This window comes from Geotrypetes seraphini, chromosome 1 (assembly GCF_902459505.1).
Source record: "Geotrypetes seraphini chromosome 1, aGeoSer1.1, whole genome shotgun sequence".
Taxonomy (NCBI): domain Eukaryota; kingdom Metazoa; phylum Chordata; class Amphibia; order Gymnophiona; family Dermophiidae; genus Geotrypetes; species Geotrypetes seraphini.
This window is the reverse complement of record NC_047084.1, coordinates 455,015,869-455,033,502: the sequence shown is the minus strand read 5'-3', so window position 1 is coordinate 455,033,502 and position 17,634 is coordinate 455,015,869. Positions and strand designations below refer to the sequence as shown.

The 17,634-nt window shown below is 43.2% G+C and overlaps 1 protein-coding gene across 7 annotated transcripts in view; it reads left to right on the top strand.

Annotated features, from left to right (window-relative positions):
• HUWE1 (HECT, UBA and WWE domain containing E3 ubiquitin protein ligase 1) overlaps positions 1–17,634 on the top strand; it is a 779,197-nt gene that overhangs the window by 187,322 nt on the left and 574,241 nt on the right. For all 7 annotated transcript variants that reach the window (XM_033921870.1, XM_033921880.1, XM_033921834.1 and 4 more), the window contains one exon: positions 15,798–15,855. In XM_033921870.1, coding sequence (XP_033777761.1) covers positions 15,798–15,855 — 58 coding nt within the window. The remainder of the gene's footprint in view (positions 1–15,797; positions 15,856–17,634) is intronic.

Below are 17,634 nucleotides of genomic sequence, written 5' to 3'. Positions count from 1 at the left end.
CTCAGCCTGTTCGACTTATTCCGGAAGCGTCCAGGAAACCTGCCACTCAGCAAATGCTATCAGCAGAAGTGGACTCGTTTCTCTACCAGGTGTCTTCTCCATCATTATAATCCAAAATCCATCTGTTTCATTATTCTTGGATTATCTTCTTCATTTGTCTGATTATGGATTCAAGTCTACATCTATCAGAATCCATCTCAGTGCTATCACAGCTTTTTATCAACCAGTTGAGGGAATACCTCTCACTGCTCATCCTCTAGTCTCTAGGTTCAATATTAAACCATCTCTCAAACCACCTCCAGTAGTCTGGGACCTCAATGTAGTGCTTGCCAGATTGATGAAGCCTCCATTTGAACCAATATCTATGGCTCATCAAGTATTTTTTTTTTTAGTTCTTTATTTAATATTTTCTAATACAATAAATTCAATGCAACACACAGTTAAAGTAAATATGTCTTATAATGTTGTTAAACTAATAAAAATAAAATAATTTGTCATTGCACATTTTGAACATTACCATTCCTCCCATCCCCAAAAGTCTAATTCCAAAAACCAAAATGATCAAATAAGTCTTTCAAACATTTGTTTCTCCAGTTCAATATAACTCCCCCATATATCATTAAATTTTGCCCATTGATTAGTTAAAATAGCAAAAAGTCTATATTTTTCACATACTAATCCTAAGCGTTCTCTTACATCTCTCAAGGTAGGTACATTTAACATACGCCATTGTTGACCTAATGTTAATCTGGAAGCTATAAATGTCAAGTCTAAAAGTTTAGATTGAGAGGATGTTAAACCGTCTCTTCTTACTCCCAATAAAGCCCTTTCGGGATTAGGCTTAAGTGGAGTCTGAATTAATTTGCTTATATACTCAAAAACTTGCATACAAAACTCCTGGATCTTTTGACAATCCCACCACATATGATAAAATGTACCTCTTTCACCGCATCCTTTCCAACAGCTAGCAACACTCTGATTGGTATATTTGCTAATTAAAACCGGAGTAATATACCATAGTACTAGAAGTTTAATAGCGTTTTCCACCAAAGTGGCAGCCCTCGCTGTCTGAAAATGGTGTAATGTAATTACCCCCCACTCCTCTGTTGACCATTCTTTCCCTAAATCTTTTTCCCATGCTTTCATATATGATGTTTTGGTTATTTTATCATTTATAATTTTATATAACCACAAAATACACCCTTTGGTTGCTGGTTCTCCTAGCCTTTTTTCAAATTCAGATTTCTTTAAAATTCCATCATTCTTCATCTTATATGTTAATATATAATTTTCTATCTGAAAATAAGGGAAGAGACCCCTCCTTTCTAAATGAAAATAATCCTGAATATCTGTAAAGGCTTTTACCTCGCCTTCTTCAACTACTTGACCGAAATATACTAATCCTTTATCCTCCCACTTCTTAAACATTCCCCTCTCCCTGCCTGGTTTGAAATCTTGTGTATGCAATATAGGGGTAAAAATAATGTTTTTTTCTCTACCTGTGAGTTTTTTTTCCTAACATTTTTCCAAATTTTCAGGGAGCATTTAGTAAAAGGGTTATTTATATTTATTAATTCTTTTTCTCCCAACCATGGTAGGTATTTCAGTTTTCTTATTCCATCTTCCCCATCTAACATTGCTTGTTCTACCTTTACCCAGAGCTTAAAAGGGGATGAATGCCATTCAACTATTGCTTTCATCTGTGCTGCTTTATAATAGTTCTCCAAAGAAGGTAAGCCTTATCCTCCTTCCATCTTAGATTTAAACATTGAATACTTTCCAACCCTTGGCTGTTTTCCACCCCATATGAATCTAAATATCATTTTATTCCATTTTTGGAAAAACTGATTTGGGAATTTCTATCGGTAGTGCTTGGAATAAATAAAGAAACCTAGGGAGAATCATCATCTTTAGCACTTCCATACGACCTAGCCATGAAATGTATAACCTATTCCATCTATCTGGATATCTTTGACCAATAGTATATAATTTTCTTGGAGCAGAGATGTCCAATCTTCTCCCAAAATTATTCCCAAATTGTGTATAGGACCGTTTACCCATCTCAGGGGAACTGATCTTTGTAATTCCGTAATCTTCTCTATTGATGCTGAGAGATTCATCGCTTCCGTCTTATTTAAATTGGCTTTAAACCCTGATAATTGGCCAAATTCACTCATAATGTCTTTAAGGGTGATCTCAGATGCCTCAACAATAGCTAGTATATCGTCTGCAAACAATGAGAGCTTTTGTTCTTCGCCAGCTACCCTCGGACCTTTTACCTGTTGAGATTGTCTAATTTTCTGTGCTAAAGGTTCAATAGTTAATACAAAAATCAGAGGAGACAACGGGCAACCCTGCCTTGTCCCTCTTTGATGTTCAAATGTGGGGGAATAGGATCCATTTACTTTAACAGATGCTAATGGATTATTATATAATGTAAATATCCAATCCCTATATCTTTTCCCCAGGCCCCTGAGCGCCAATACTGCATCCATAAACCTTCATTCAACTCCGTTAAATGCTTTCTCAGCATCAACCAAGACTGCCACCCACCCAGTTTTTTCTCTCTTAGCTCGCCATACTAAGTTTAACACCTTCCTAATCCCATCTGAAGCTTGTCTCCCAGTAATAAAACCTACCTGGTCCGGTTGGATAAGTGATGGCATAAATAATGCCAATCTATTAGCAAGAACTCTTGCCATAATTTTTGTATCAATTCCCAATAAATAGATGGGTCTGTAGCTAGCACAATAGATTTTATCTTTCCCTGTTTTAGGTAATATTGTGATTTCCGGCTAGTCTCATAAAATATGGCAATTCTTCTCTATCTTTTAGGTTATTAAATAATTTTGCTAAAAGAGGAGTTACATCTAATATAAAATGCTAGGCTGCGCATGCGCACTCAAAAGTCATGTTCCCTGATCCGTCGCGGAAACAGGAGTGCGCATGCACGGCCCCGGCTCTCACTGTGCGGCTCTCACCGGCTCTCACTGTGCATACAGCTTTCAAATTAAAAAAAAACAAAAACCCCAACTTCAGCGGCCTTCCTCACCCCCGCCTCTCACTGCATGGTACCGGCTCCTCTCTCGAACTGCACCAGGATCGAGAGAGGAGCTGCGGCGGCGGTGGCTTTCAAATAAAAAAAAAAAATACACAACTTCGACGGCCTTCCTCACCCCCGCCTCTCACTGCATGGTACTGGCTCCTCTCTCGAACCGCACCAGGATCGAGAGAGGAGCTGCAGCGGCGGCTTTCAACTAAAAAACAAAACAAAACACAGCTGAGGGTCACCGCTCTCACCCGGCTCTCACTGCTGCACAGGAAAATGGACAGGGGAAGAAATGCTGCTGCAGCTGCTGTACAGGGAAGTGGGGAGGTAGGAAAATGCTGCACAGGGAAGTAGGGAGGGGGAAATGCTGATGCACAAGGAAATGGAGGGAGAGGGAATGCTGATATGGCAACTGTACAGGAAAGTGGACAAGAGGAGATAAATGCTGCATAGGGGGCAGGAAGACAGACAAATAGAAAGAAAGACAAATAATAGGAGGGAGACAGAAAGAAAAGAAGAAAGACACAAGGGCAGGGAGTGAGACAGAAAGAAAGAAAGACAGACATACATATATTCTAGCACCCGTTAATGTAACGGGCTTAAAGACTAGTAAGATATAAATTTTTTATAGAACATTTCTGTAAATTCATCCAATCCTGGAGATTTGCCTGATTTAATTTGATGTATTACACCGCGTATCTCGTCTTCAGTTATATCTTCATCTAGACTCTGAACCTCTCAGTCTTGAAGCTTATTTAATTCTAACTGAGACAAGTATTGTGTCAATGATATTTCCTTTCCTTGGTACTCTGATGTATATAACTTCTTATAAAATGCCATAAATCTATCCTGAATCTCCTTCTCTTCTGTTAAAAGGTCGCCATATTCAGATCGTATCCCCATAATATTACTTTGTTGTTGTTGAACTTTGATACGGTGTGCTAAAATTTTACGTGCCCGATTCCCAGATTCATAATGTTTAAGTCTGAGGCGATTTAAATTAAATTGAATGGCTTCGTCCTCCAATTTTCCTAAAGTCATACGAGTCTCTTTAATTTGGGCCATAATCTGTTCCCCATTGATTCCCTTTTTAAGTTGTGTTACTAATCCCATCAACTTTTCTCTTAATCTTTTTTTCTTCCTTTTCCCGGGTCTTTTTCTTATATGAAGCTATAGAAATCAGTTCTCCCCTTAGGACAGTTTTTTTTAAAGATTCCCAGATCGTAATAGGTGAATAGTGGTCAATACTATTATTCGCTAAAAAATTTCTAATAGATTGTTCTATTTTCTGTACTACCTTGGGATCTTTTAATAGCATATCATTTAATTTCCAATATTGTGTCCCTATGTTAGAGTAACCCCATATTATATCCATCCAGACTGAGGAATGGTCTGTCCAGCTAGTTTCTTCTATTTGTATCTATTTTGTATCTATTATCCTACCTCCTAGGGATTTATCAATCCAAATCATATCAATTCGAGAGTACACTTTGTGTGGTGGAAAGTAGTAGATATAATCTCTTTCTAGCAGTATACTCCTCCATCCATCTGATAAATTTAATACTTCCAAAGATCTTTTTAATAATTTCCTATCTTTTTTAGTTCTATCACTTTTAGTACTCGTAGAATCCCAATGAGGGTCCAGAACCAAATTGAAATCCCCTCCTACCAACAATAATCCTTCCTGTTTTTCTAAAATTATGTTCGTACGGATTTCTAAAAATTTCCCTTGATAATTATTGGGTGCATAAAGATTCACCAATGTTACCTTTCTACCGTTTATTTCCCCCACCCAGATGATCCATCTGCCTCCATCATCTCTCCATTCCTCCTTTGATACTATTTTCAATTTTTTCTCAAATAATATTCCTACCCCTGTTTTCTTTTTCTCCTTTTTATTAGAGGCCCAAACTCTCACTGGATAATCTTTAAAATGAATCATCTTTTCTCCCATTTTTTGATAAGTGAGTTTCTTGTACATAACAAATATCTAATTTCAGCCTTTTTATTTCTTTTAAAAGCAACTGACGTTTTCGAGGTATATTGAGTCTTTTCACATTGAGAGTTCCTAATCTTACCTTACTTCCATACATAATTCCAAATTCCATATCAATCTTTTTATAGCTTCCCTGAGTTTGTAGATCATATGGGACCTCAATGTAGTGCTTGCCAGATTGATGAAGCCTCCATTTGAACTAATATCTACGGCTCATCTCGAGTATCTTACCTGGAAAGTCATTTTTCTCATTTCACTCACTTCTACCAGAAGAGTAAGTGAACTTCAAGCGTTAGTGGCAGACCCACCTTTTACAGTGTTTCACCATGAGAAAGTGATTCTTCGCGCACATCCTAAGTTTCTGCCGAAAATCGTCACTGCATTTAATCTCAACCAGTCAATTGTACTTTCAGTGTTTTTTCCTAAGCCTCATTCTCACTCAGGGGAAGCGGCTCTTCATACTCTGGATTGCAAATGAGCTTTGGCCTATTATCTTGACAGAACAAAGTTGCATAGATCATCTCCTCAACTTTTTGTCTCTGTTGTTCCTAACAAATTGGGGCATCCTTAAATGACCATGAAATTTTTTTCATCAAAACAGGACATCTATTAATTTTCAGTCCTGCCCCAATCCCACCCCCAATTTCTTTCATTCAATTTTTCATGTATACATAATAACTTAATTCATAATGCTAACCATAAAATTAAAAAAAACCTCACAAAGCACACTATGCGCAGAGAAAATGTTAATTATTTATATTTGGGGGGGTTTCAAAGATGTCAAGGCAGATGACTTTAAAATATGCAATGTCACCTCAGTAACTATAGAAAAATAGACAGATATAATAATAATAACTTTATTTTTGTATACCGCCATACCCTGAAGAGTTCTAGGTGGTTCACATTAGTTAGACAGATATAATAATAATAACTTTATTTTTGTATACCGCCATACCCTGAAGAGTTCTAGGTGGTTCACATTAGTTAGACAGATATAATAATAATAACTTTATTTTTGTATACCGCCATACCCTGAAGAGTTCTAGGTGGTTCACATTAGTTAGACAGATATAATAATAATAACTTTATTTTTGTATACCGCCATACCCTGAAGAGTTCTAGGTGGTTCACATTAGTTAGACAGATATAATAATAATAACTTTATTTTTGTATACCGCCATACCCTGAAGAGTTCTAGGTGGTTCACATTAGTTAGACAGAGATTACAAGTGGTTACATATCAAATTGATCATAGAGTTGCAAACAGCAAGGAGAGAGTAGTTACAAGTGGTTACATATCAAATTGATCGTAAAGTTGCGAACAGCAAGGAGAGAAGTAGGGGGGAGAGGAGGGAGACGGGGGAGGGGAGTAGATCAGAAGGGGAGGGAGAAGGAGGATAGAAAAGGGGCATTAAGGGTCTTGGTCTCGAAATAGGTGAATTTTGAGTAGTTTTCTAAAGTCAAGGTAGTTGTAGGCCTTGAGGACCATTTGGGCTAGCCAGGGGTTTAGTTTGGCGGCTTGGAAGGCGTAGGTTTTGTCGAGGAATTTTTTTGAGTGGCATAGTTTTAGGGAGGGGAAGGCGAAGAGTTGAATTTTACGGGAGTTCTTGTAGTTGTGGTTAAGGGTGAAGTGGGGGGTGATGTAGCTTGGGGATAAACCAAATATTGTTTTGTAGCAAAAACAGGCGAATTTGAACATGATTCTAGATTCTAGAGGGAGCCAGTGGAGTTTGTGATAGAAAGGGGTGATATGGTCCCATTTTTTCAGGTCAAATATGAGGCGGACAGTGGTGTTCTGGATCATCCTTAGTCTCCTGATGGTTTTCTTTGAGGAGCTCAAGTAGATGATGTTGCAGTAGTCTAGTATGCTGAGGATGGAGGATTGTACTAAAAGGCGGAATGAAGAGTCGTCTAAGTATTTTTTTATGGTGCGGAGTTTCCATAGTGTCGAGATACTTTTCCTGACTGTGATATCAGTGTGTTTCTCGAGGGATAGATGTTTGTCTAGTGTTACACCCAGTACTTTTAAAGTTTGTTCAAGGGGGAATGTGGATCCTTTTACTTGAATTGTGGTGTCTTTGATTTTGTCTTTGGGGGTTGCTAGGAAGAATTTTGTTTTGTCTGGGTTTAGTTTTAATCTGTAGGATAGCATCCAGAGTTCTATCTGACTAAGTATGCTTGTGAGGGAGTTAAGGAGTTCTTGAGTGAAACTGGTTAGAGGGATGACTATGGTAATGTCGTCCGCGTAGATAAAGAATTTTAGCTTGAGGCTTTGCAGGAGGTTTCCTAGGGAGTTGAGTTAGATATTGAACAGGGTGGGGGACAGGGGGGAGCCCTGTGGCATACCGCAGGCGTTTTCCCAGGAGTAGGAGAAGGAATCGTTTTTAAATACTCTAAGATCTGTTCCGTAGGAACCCGTTGAACCAGTTAAGGACCTGGCCGGAGATGCCAATGTAGGCAAGGCAGTCTAGGAGAATGTCGTGGTCGAGTAGATCGAAAACACTGCTCAGGTCCAGTTGTAGATATAGTGCAAAATATAGACAGCAGATATAAATTCTCAAAACTGACACATTTTGATCACTAAATTGAAAATAAAATAATTTTTCCTACCTTTTGTTGCCTAGTGATTTCATGAGTCTCTGGTTGCACTTCTTTCTCACTGTTCATCCAATATTTCTTTCTTGCTTCCTATTTCTAGCCCCATCCCCTTTGGGTCCAGGTCTCTCTCTTTCTTTCTCCATCCCCATCCCCTTTGGGTCCAGGTGTCTCTCTTTTCCCTCTGTTACCCTCCCCAGATTCAGTGTCAGTTCTTCTTTGTACCTTTGTTCCAGGTCTCCCTCTCTCTCCCTCCTCTGTTATGATCTTGCATCTCTCTGCTCTTCCTCAGGGTTCAGGGTCTCTCCCCCTTCTCTCTGCACCTCACATAATCCTGCATCTGCCTCCTGTCTTTCCCCTTTGGTCCAGGCCTTTCTCTCTCTCGTATTTCTTCTGCTTACAAACCCCCCCCCCCCCTTTCTCTGCTTCTATCTCTCTTTCCTTCCTCCCTATGTCCCCCTCACTGGCTGGCCTTGAACTTCCTCTCTGATGTCAAAATTGATGTCGGGAATAAGGTTTGTGTGCTGGTGCCTGGCCCTTCCTTTTCTTCAGTTGCGGTGGCGGACCGGGGGGGAATGGTTTGGATCGGTGGTAGGCCAGGCTTCGGCGCTGAAGGGAGGGATACAGGCTGGCTTTGGCGCAGCAGGGAGGGGAAGTGATCGCTTGTCCCGTTGTCCCCACACACAGCTTCAGGACGCTGTCTCTGAAAACGGGACGTTTCGGCATCCCGAAGCTGTGCGTGGGGACAACGGGACAGGGTATCTGAAAATGGGACGGTCCCGTTCAAAACGGGACGTATGGTCACATTAGGTATTCTTTTTCAAAGAGTGATTTCCAACTGGCTGACTTCCTGTATAACGTTCTGTAATGGTCAGGCTGGGCTGCAACTGGAGAGCCGTGTCACAGCCCATAAGGTTGGAGCTATGGCAGCTTCAGTAGCTTTCCTTAGATCTACTCCTATTGACGAAAGCTGCTACTTGGTCCTCAGTTCATACATTCACAGCACATTACTGTCTGCCCATCCCGTCTGGAAAAAGATTCCACTTTGGCCAATCAGTATTACAAAATTTATTTTCCTAAAGACCAACACTCCCACCATCCCATTCTGATTAGCTTGGAGGCCACCCATATGTGAGAATATTCGGTTCATAGTCAAAAGCATGCGCCAACAAAGGCGCGCTGAGACAACTGAGCGCAAGGCGGAAGCCCGCGCCGAAGAAAAACAGTGTTATATGGGGCTCAGACAGGGGGTGTTGGTGGGGAAACCCCCCCCACACTTTATTGAATACAGATCGCGCCGGCGTTGTGGGGGGGTTTGTGGGGTTGTAACCCCCCTTCATTATACTGGAAACTTAACTTTTTCACTGTTTTTTAGGGAAAAAGTGACATTTTCAGTATAATGGGGGTTACAAACCCCCCAACTCCGGCACGATCTCAAACCCCCCCCCCCCCCCCCCCCGTTGGAGCCCCTTAAAACACTGTTTTTCTTCGGTGCGGGCTTCCGCCTTGCGCTCAGTTGTCTCAGCGCGCCTTTGTCGGCGCGCACTTTTGACCTGTCACCAAATATTCTGCCTGCTTGTCCTGGGATAAAGCACAGTTACTTACCGTAATAGGTGTTATCCAGGGACAGCAACCAGATATTCTCACAACCCACCCACCTCCCCTCATCGGCTTCTTAGGTGGCTTACTGGACTGAGAGGCCGCGTGCCGATCTTGGGGGTAAGGCACTCGTTCGTGCATGCGCGGTGTGGGCTATCGCAAACTTTCTAAAATTGTTAAAGTGGCGATGCACTTTTAAAGTGTCCGTACCGGGGCTTTGTGGATAACATCACCCATATGTGAGAATATCTGCCTGCTGTCCCTAGATAACAACGGTTATGGTGAGTAACTGTACTTTTTGTGCTGTTGGTTGCAGTAACTCCCTAGTTGCCCTTGTTGCATTGTGGCATATGCATCTACACCTGCTTCCGTTTTATAGTAGATATATGTGGAATGGATTTTATTTTCACAGAACAGAATCATGTGGTAGGTACCATATTAGTAATGCTTCCCTATGTGGATATCCAACACTGGCTGTTGGGATGTTTGAATACGTATGCTGTGAACAATAACACATTGTATAACATAGGGTGAACAAGTGTCAAGTTGCTTGCACTGGCTCATTTTAGGACAAACGCCAACATATCAGTATCCGTGGGCTTGGGAGAAGATTTGTTTTATTTCCTGGTTATGCCTTCATGATATTAGATTAGGTTCTGGTTTCTGTTTAAAAGCACAATGCTAGTAGTGTTTTTAGTCCAATATACATTTTTGAAGTTGAGTTTCTAGTAAACTGAGCTGCTATTTTGGTGCTGCAAAACAAATTTCTTATTAACCCAGGACAAGCAGGCAGCATATTCTCACACATGGGTGATGTCACCGATGGAGCCCCGCAGCAGACAGCCTCGAGAGCAGACTTGCTTGAAGATCTTTATAAGAGCTTCCGAGTTCTGCATCGCGCATGCGCAAGTGCCTTCCCGCCTGAACTAGGGGGCGCATCTCCTATGAAGATCCTCAGTTCAATAATTTCCGTGGAGCCAAGAAGACCTGTTCGTCTTAGCTCTGCAGCCTTCGTGCCTTCTCTTCACCGTGGCTATATTTGTTATTTGGTCGCTGTGTTCGCGTCTTCCTTTCTTTCTTCGATATAAAAACGTAAAAAAAAATAAAAATAATAATAATATTCTTTTCTTTCGTTATTTTTTTGGCCGTCCGGTGCGTGGGCTTTGGGCCTAGGCCAACCCCACACCTCGCTCGGTACGGACTTTGTTTTTTCTATGTCCCGGCCTCTTACCGGGCTTAAACGTTGTTATCAGTGCGGCAGGACCATTTCCATCACCGACCCTCATAGTCGGTGTATGGTTTGTTTGGGGCCCAGACATTGCCCTGAAGATTGTCACTGCTGCTTGACCCTGCAGCCTCGTGCCTTTCGTCGCTGTTGTCCCCGTTTTGAACAACTTTTTTGCACCATAGAGCCCGAGAAAACCTCGACCTTGGGGACACCTTCGGTCTCAAAGGCCTCGACTTTGGGTGTGGCCTCGGAGTTGAAAACCTCACCTTCGACGCAGGTCTCGACCTCGAAGACCTCGGCGTCCTCGGTTTTGAAGGCCTCGTCGGCTCCTTCGTTGAAGTCTGCTTCTGTGGGTAAGTCTCCTGCCTCTTTCAGGTACCGTCCCTAAGAAGCCACCAGAGTCTCAGGCCCCGCAAACCGTGCCTCCGGTTTTGTCCGCCTCCTCGAGACCTCCAGCTAAGCGTGCCTCCAAGCCTCGGGAATACTCATCTTCGAGGTCACCCTCTTGGAGCGCACTGCTGCACCTATGAGACCTGATCTCTTTGTCTCGGTGCCGATGTTCGAGGACATGTTAAAGTCCATCTTGACCACTCAAATTTCCTCGATAGTGGCTCAAATTGTCCCATCCTCGACCCTGCTTCCTGTAAACCAGCCTGGGCAGCAGTCTGAGCCTCCTGTCGAGGTGCTTCGAGGCAGGTCTTGGAAGCTCCATCGTCTCTCGTCTTCTGCCACTTCACCTGAGCCTCCATCGATGTCTCCACTGCCTCGGTCGAAGCATCGCTCGAAGCCATCGAAGCACCTTGCTTCCAAGCTTCAAAAGGATCCGAAGCTTTCCACTTCAGTGCGTCCCGAGACCTCCTCCAAATTGAAATAGCGGTCTCATCTTCGAAGTGCCTCGACTACTTCTCCTCCGAGACTATCAAGATCGAGGACCCCTCCATTGAGGCCTACTTTGTGAGACTCTTCCCCTCCTGCCTCGACGCACTCAATGCCTCGAATCCCGAGGACCTCGCCGTCAAGGAGCTTGAAGCGCAAGCATTCGCTGACTCCACCCCATGCAGACAGTGCAGCTTCTTCGATCATGGTGCGCTTGGACTCGGAGCCATTGTCTCAATATTCTAGAGAGACTTCTCCATCCTACTCGTGGTTCCTAGGTCTCGCTCTGCCTCCCCCGAGGATGCCTCAGCCTCGAAGTCCACTTCTTTCGTCAAATTTGTCTTTGATATGGGGAAAGCTCTTCAATTGGATCTTCATTCTGACTCCAAGTATACCCCAGAATACTTGGCTGACATGGAGCTGCCTCATCCACCTAAAGAGACCTTGAGGTTGCCTATGACTCCAGTTCTTAAGCAGACTTTCATGAAGAACATGGAAACTCCTTACTCTATTACGGCCATTCCTTCCAAATTGGAATCCCGCTACCTCACTGTACCCTGCAAGGGATTTTAAAAATGTCAATTGTCACATCAGTCTTTGGTGGTGGAATCATCCTTGAAGAAGGCTCATCCTTCTAAACTTTCTGCTGCAGTTCCTCCAGGCAGGGAAGGTCGGACCATGGATAAATTTGGATGTCGATTGTACCAGAACTCCATGATGGCTGAGAGAATTCTTAATTATAATTACGTTTTTACCACCTATTTCAATCATTTTCTGAAATTGTTGCCTTCCTTTTATCCGGACCTTACTCAGAGTCAAGGTTCTTTACTTCATCCCAATCTGCAGTCTCTACACTTAACAGCTTGGTACCTTTCGGCCTGATTGACTCCTCGCACTACTCCCAGTCTGTTTGAGATGTTTTGGTCACTTCCAGGAAGCCTTCCACTCGACAGTGTTATAAGAACATACATAAGAACATAAGCAATACCTCTGCTGGGTCAGACCTGAGGTCCATCATGCCCAGCAGTCCGCTCACGCGGCGGCCCAACAGGTCCAGGACCTGTGCAGTAATCCTCTATTTATACCCCTCTATCCCCTTTTCCAGCAGGAAATTGTCCAATCCTTTCTTAAACCCCTGTACTGTACTCTGCCCTTTTACGCCCTCTGGAAGCGCATTCCAGGTGTCCACCACTCGTTGGGTAAAGAAGAACTTCTTAGCATTCGTTTTGAATCTGTCCCCTTTCAACTTTTCCAAGTTTGAAGAATCGTCCCTCTCTACTCTATCTATGCCCTTCATGATCTTATAAGTCTCTATCATATCCCCTCTAAGTCTCCTCTTCTCCAGGGAAAAGAGACCCAGTTTTTCCAATCTCTCAGCGTATGATAGGTTTTCCATCCCTTTTATCAAACGTGTCGCTCTCCTCTGAACCCTCTCGAGTAACGCCATATCCTTCTTAAGGTATGGAGACCAATATTGGACGCAGTATTCCAGATGCGGGCGCACCATCGCCCGATACAATGGCAGGATAACTTCTTTCGTCCTTGTTGTAATACCCTTCTTGATTATGCCTAGCATTCTATTTGCTTTCTTAGCGGCTGCTGCGCACTGTGCCGTTGGCTTCATTGTCATGTCCACCATTACCCCCCCAAGTCCCTTTCTTGGTTACTTTCATTCAATAATATCCCTCCCATCGTGTAGTTATACCTCGGGTTTCTGTTTCCCACATGCAATACTTTACATTTCTCAACGTTGAACTTCATCTGCCATCTCGCCGCCCATTCCCCCAGTTTGTTCAAGTCCCTTTGCAATTCTTCGCATTCCTCTTTAGTCCCAGCTCCACTAAATAGTTTTGTATCGTCTGCAAATTTTATTATCTCACACTTCGTGCCTGTTTCTAGATCATTTATGAATATATTAAATAGCAGCGGCCCGAGCACTGAGCCCTGCAGAACACCACTCGTGACCCTCATCCAGTCCGAGTAGTGGCCCCTTCACCCCTACCCTCTGTTTCCTACCCGCTAACCAGTTTCTGATCCATATATGTACGTCTCCGTCCACTCCATGGTTCTTCAGTTTCCGGAGTAGACGCTCGTGAGGCACCTTGTCAAAGGCTTTTTGGAAATCAAGGTATATGATGTCTATGGGGTCTCCTCTGTCCATCCGTTTGTTAATTCCTTCGAAGAAGTGCAATAAGTTTGTTATGGCCAGAAATGGACTAGATTTTCTGCTTGGTGTTCCACACGTCAGCTAGAGCCAATGTCTACCTCCTTGGCTTCTGTTTTGGAGAATTTGCTTCACTTATCACACTCTGGACTTCAATTTACATCCATTTGAGTTCATCTTAGTGCTATTGCTGCTTTTCATCAGCCTCTTGATGGGAAACCTCTCTATGCACATCCTGTAGTTTCCCGATTTATGAAGGGACTTTTTAATGTTCATCCACCGATTAAACCGCCTCCGGTGGTTTGGGACCTCAGTGTTGTTTTAGCTCAACTAATGAAGCCTCCATTTGAACCACTTAATAAAGCTCATCTCAAGTATCTCACTTGGTAAGTGGTCTTCCTCATAGCTCTCACGTCTGCTCGAAGAGTTAATGAGTTACAAGCTTTGGTTGTGGACCCACCTTTCACCGTTTTCCACCATGACAAGGTGGTCCTCCGTACTCATCCAAAATTCTAGCCTAAAGTGGTTTCAGACTTCAATTAGTCTATTGTTTTGCCGGTATTTTTTCCAAAACCTCATTCTCACCCTGGAGAAGTGACGCTCCATACTTTGGACTGCAAACGTGCTTTGGCTTTTTACTTGCAATGCACTGAGCCTCACAGAACATCTCCTCAACTGTTCATCTCTTTCGATCCAAATAGGTTGGGACGTCCTGTCTCCAAGCGATCCATCTCCAACTGGATGGCTGCTTGCATCTCTTTCTGCTATGCCCAGGCTGGTCTTCCTCTGCAGGGTCGAGTCACGGGCCATAAAGTTAGAGCAATGGCGGCCTCTGTAGCTTTCCTCAGATCAACGCCTATTGAGGAAATTTGCAAGGCTGCCAATTGGTCCTCGGTTCATATGTTCACTTCTCATTACTATCTAGATAACTTATCCAGGCGGGATGGCCATTTTGGCCGATCTGTTTTGCAAAATCTTTTTTCTTGAATTGCCAACTTTCCCTCCATCCCTTTCTGCTTAGCTTGGAGGTCACCCATGTGTGAGAATATGCTGCCTGCTTGTCCTGGGATAGAGCACAGTTACTTACCGTAACAGTTGTTATCCAGGGACAGCAGGCAGATATTTTCACAACCCACCCGCCTCCCCTCTTTGGCTTCTTAGCTAGGTATCTGAACTGAGGATCTTCACAGGAGATGTGCCCCCTAGTTCGGGCGGGAAGGCACTCACGCATGTGCGATGCAGCATTCGGAAACTCTTATAAAGATCTTCAAGCAAGTCTGCTTTCGAGGCTGTCCGCTGCGGAGCTCCGTCGGTGACGTCACCCATGTGTGAGAATATCTGCCTGCTGTCCCTGAATAACAACTGTTACGGTAAGTAACTGTGCTATTTCTTAAGCATAGGTCCAAATTCAGTTTCTTGTCCATGTCTTTCTAGTTTACACTGTTGCTAGGCAGTGGGGTGATTCTTTGTTCAGATTAGAGAATGACATGGGGACAAATTTGTCCCCGTCCCTGCAGGAACTCAATTTCCCTTCCTGTGAGTTTTTTCACTGTCCCTGTCCCTACCCAATTCCTGTAAGTTCTGCCTTGACCGCACAAACCTCAAATACTTATGATTTTAAAGTGTTTGAGGCTTATGCAGATGGAGGACGGAGCTTTAAGGAATAGAGCGGGGATGGGAAAAAACTTGTACCCAGATCATTCTCTAGATCAGGTTGTTGCTCACTAAGTTCTTGGCATGCAAAAGTCTTAAACTTTATTTTTTTGTCTGCTGTTGCAGAACCGTTTTTTTGTTTTTTTTTTAAACAAAACATTATTGTGGCTTCTAATCGTTTGCCAGCTACCTGTTGTCCAACCTTCTTCTCCCCCCCTCTTCTCAATAACAGGGCCCTGTTAGGGTGCTGAAATGACTGCCCCTTGCTGCAGAGCCAATTTTGTTTTAGGAAGAAAACTCTCTCTTATGTGTTCATTGAAAATAGTAGAATAACTAAAGTTGCCTGAACTGCCTCCTAGTGTGATTTTAAATGTGGAGTTGCTTTACTGAAGTACTTTTTAACTTTCATGTTTCTACTTCTCAGGAGATGTTTGGCTATGCATGCAGCTGGAGAGTACTAACTTCTACTATTTCAGGGAAGGAGTTTTACATTGGAAAGTACTGATGAGTCTGTTCTTTTCAGAGCTTTAAGTTTTCACCATAGAATGAAAGTGTGCTGCCAAACTTCCCAGATTCTAATGTTTCCTACATATAACAACATGCAGCTTCTGGTTAAGGTACATTTTTGTCTCTACAGGGTTGTTGGAACAGAGGAGCGGATCCCTATTCCACTCATGGATTACATCCTAAATGTGGTAAGAAATGGCAAAGGTGTAGTAAAGTTATAGTGATAGAGATAATTGAATAGCTTGGTTGGGACCAGCAGACTAAAACTCTGTAGTCTAATTGGGTTAAAGACAGCAGGTTGGTACTGTTCAAAAAGATTGTAGTTACATATAAGGTCTGGAGCTTGGGCAATGGCCATATTTACTTTGACAGTTTTTTAGTTTATTGCAAAGTCATGGAAACAAGGTGGAAGATGGGTGTTCAGGGATTGACATTCTTTTGTGGTTCACTTAGAAACCTAGAAACATGATGGCAGATAAAAGCCAAATGGCCCATCCAGTTTGCCCATGCACAATAACCATTATTCAGACACAGTCTCCATCTCCACCGCCTCTTCTGGGAGACTGTTCCACACATCTACCCCCCTTTCTGTAAAAAAGTATTTTCTTAGATTACCCCTGAGCCCATCGCCTCTTAACTTCATTCTATGCCCTCTTATTCCAGAGCTTCCTTTCAATTGAAAGAGACTTGACTCATGCGCATTTACGCCATGTAGGTATTTAAATGTCTCTCTCATAGCTCCCCTCTTTTACCTTTCCTACAAAGTATACATTATCCCAGGACAAGCAGGCAGCATATTCTCACATATGGGTGACGTCACCGTTGGAGCCCTGGTACAGACATTTGAAAAGTAAATCGCAACGTTAAGTATTAGAAAGTTTGCAATCAGCCCGCACCGCGTATGCACGAGTGCCTTCCCGCCCTCAGTTTCTTAGTTTCTGTGGAGCTAAGATGTGTTTCAACGGCCATTGAAAACTGTTTTGCCTTCCCGCTCTCGCATTAGTGACTTTTTAGTCATTTTTGTGTTTTATTTTCTTCTTTCGCTTTTCTTAGTTACTTCGGTTAAAAAAAACTTTTTTTTCTGTATCGCTTGATAAACCAGTATAATTCCTTACAGATGGGTATTATACCTCACTGCTACCAGCAGGTGGAGACTGAGATCAAACTTGTATATCAGTATAGCTTCCCTTCTACTGATCCAGTCTTCCTCAATCTCCGGTAGCAGATCCCCTCTTAGCACTGTTGGATTTTTGTGTTTGGACTCCTGATTCCCCTTTTTGTTCCCTATTCGGGCCTCCCATCATCGATTCTTGCATTTTGCGATTTTGGGGCAACGTAATCAGTTATGTGCATTTCCCTTTGGTCTGGCCACGGCTCCAGACGTTCACCAAGGTGATGGTGGTCTTTGGAGCGACGTTGCGAAAAGAGGGCATTCTTGTTCATTCCTACCTGGACGACTGGTTGATTCGTGCCAAGTCGTTGCAGGAGAGCACTCTGGTCTCGGCTTGGGTGGTGGGGGTCCTGTTTGACACCTCCTTGGGGATGGTCTTCCTTCCAGAGGCCCGGGTAAGCAATTTACAATCTCAGATTCACCTCCAAGTTTTGGGGTCGAGGGCAGCCTTTCTCGATGTAGTGAGGTAGTTGTGGACCCACATACGTCCTCTTCAGTATGCTCTTCTTCGATGGTGGTCGCCTCAGAGACACAGTCTGGATCACCCTATTCTGCTTCCGGACTTAGCTTGCGACAGTCTTCGTTGGTGGTTCCAGGCCCCCCATTTTATAGGTGCGAGTCTGGACCTGGCGCAGTGGATGGTGTTGCTCACGGATGCCAGTCTTCTCGGTTGGGGAGCTCAGTGTCTAGGTCACTCAGCTCAGGGCACCTGGTCCACAGAGGAGGCTTCTTGGTCAGTCAATGTATTGAAGACCAGAGCCATCCATCTGGCGTTGATGGCCTTCCAGTCCTTTCT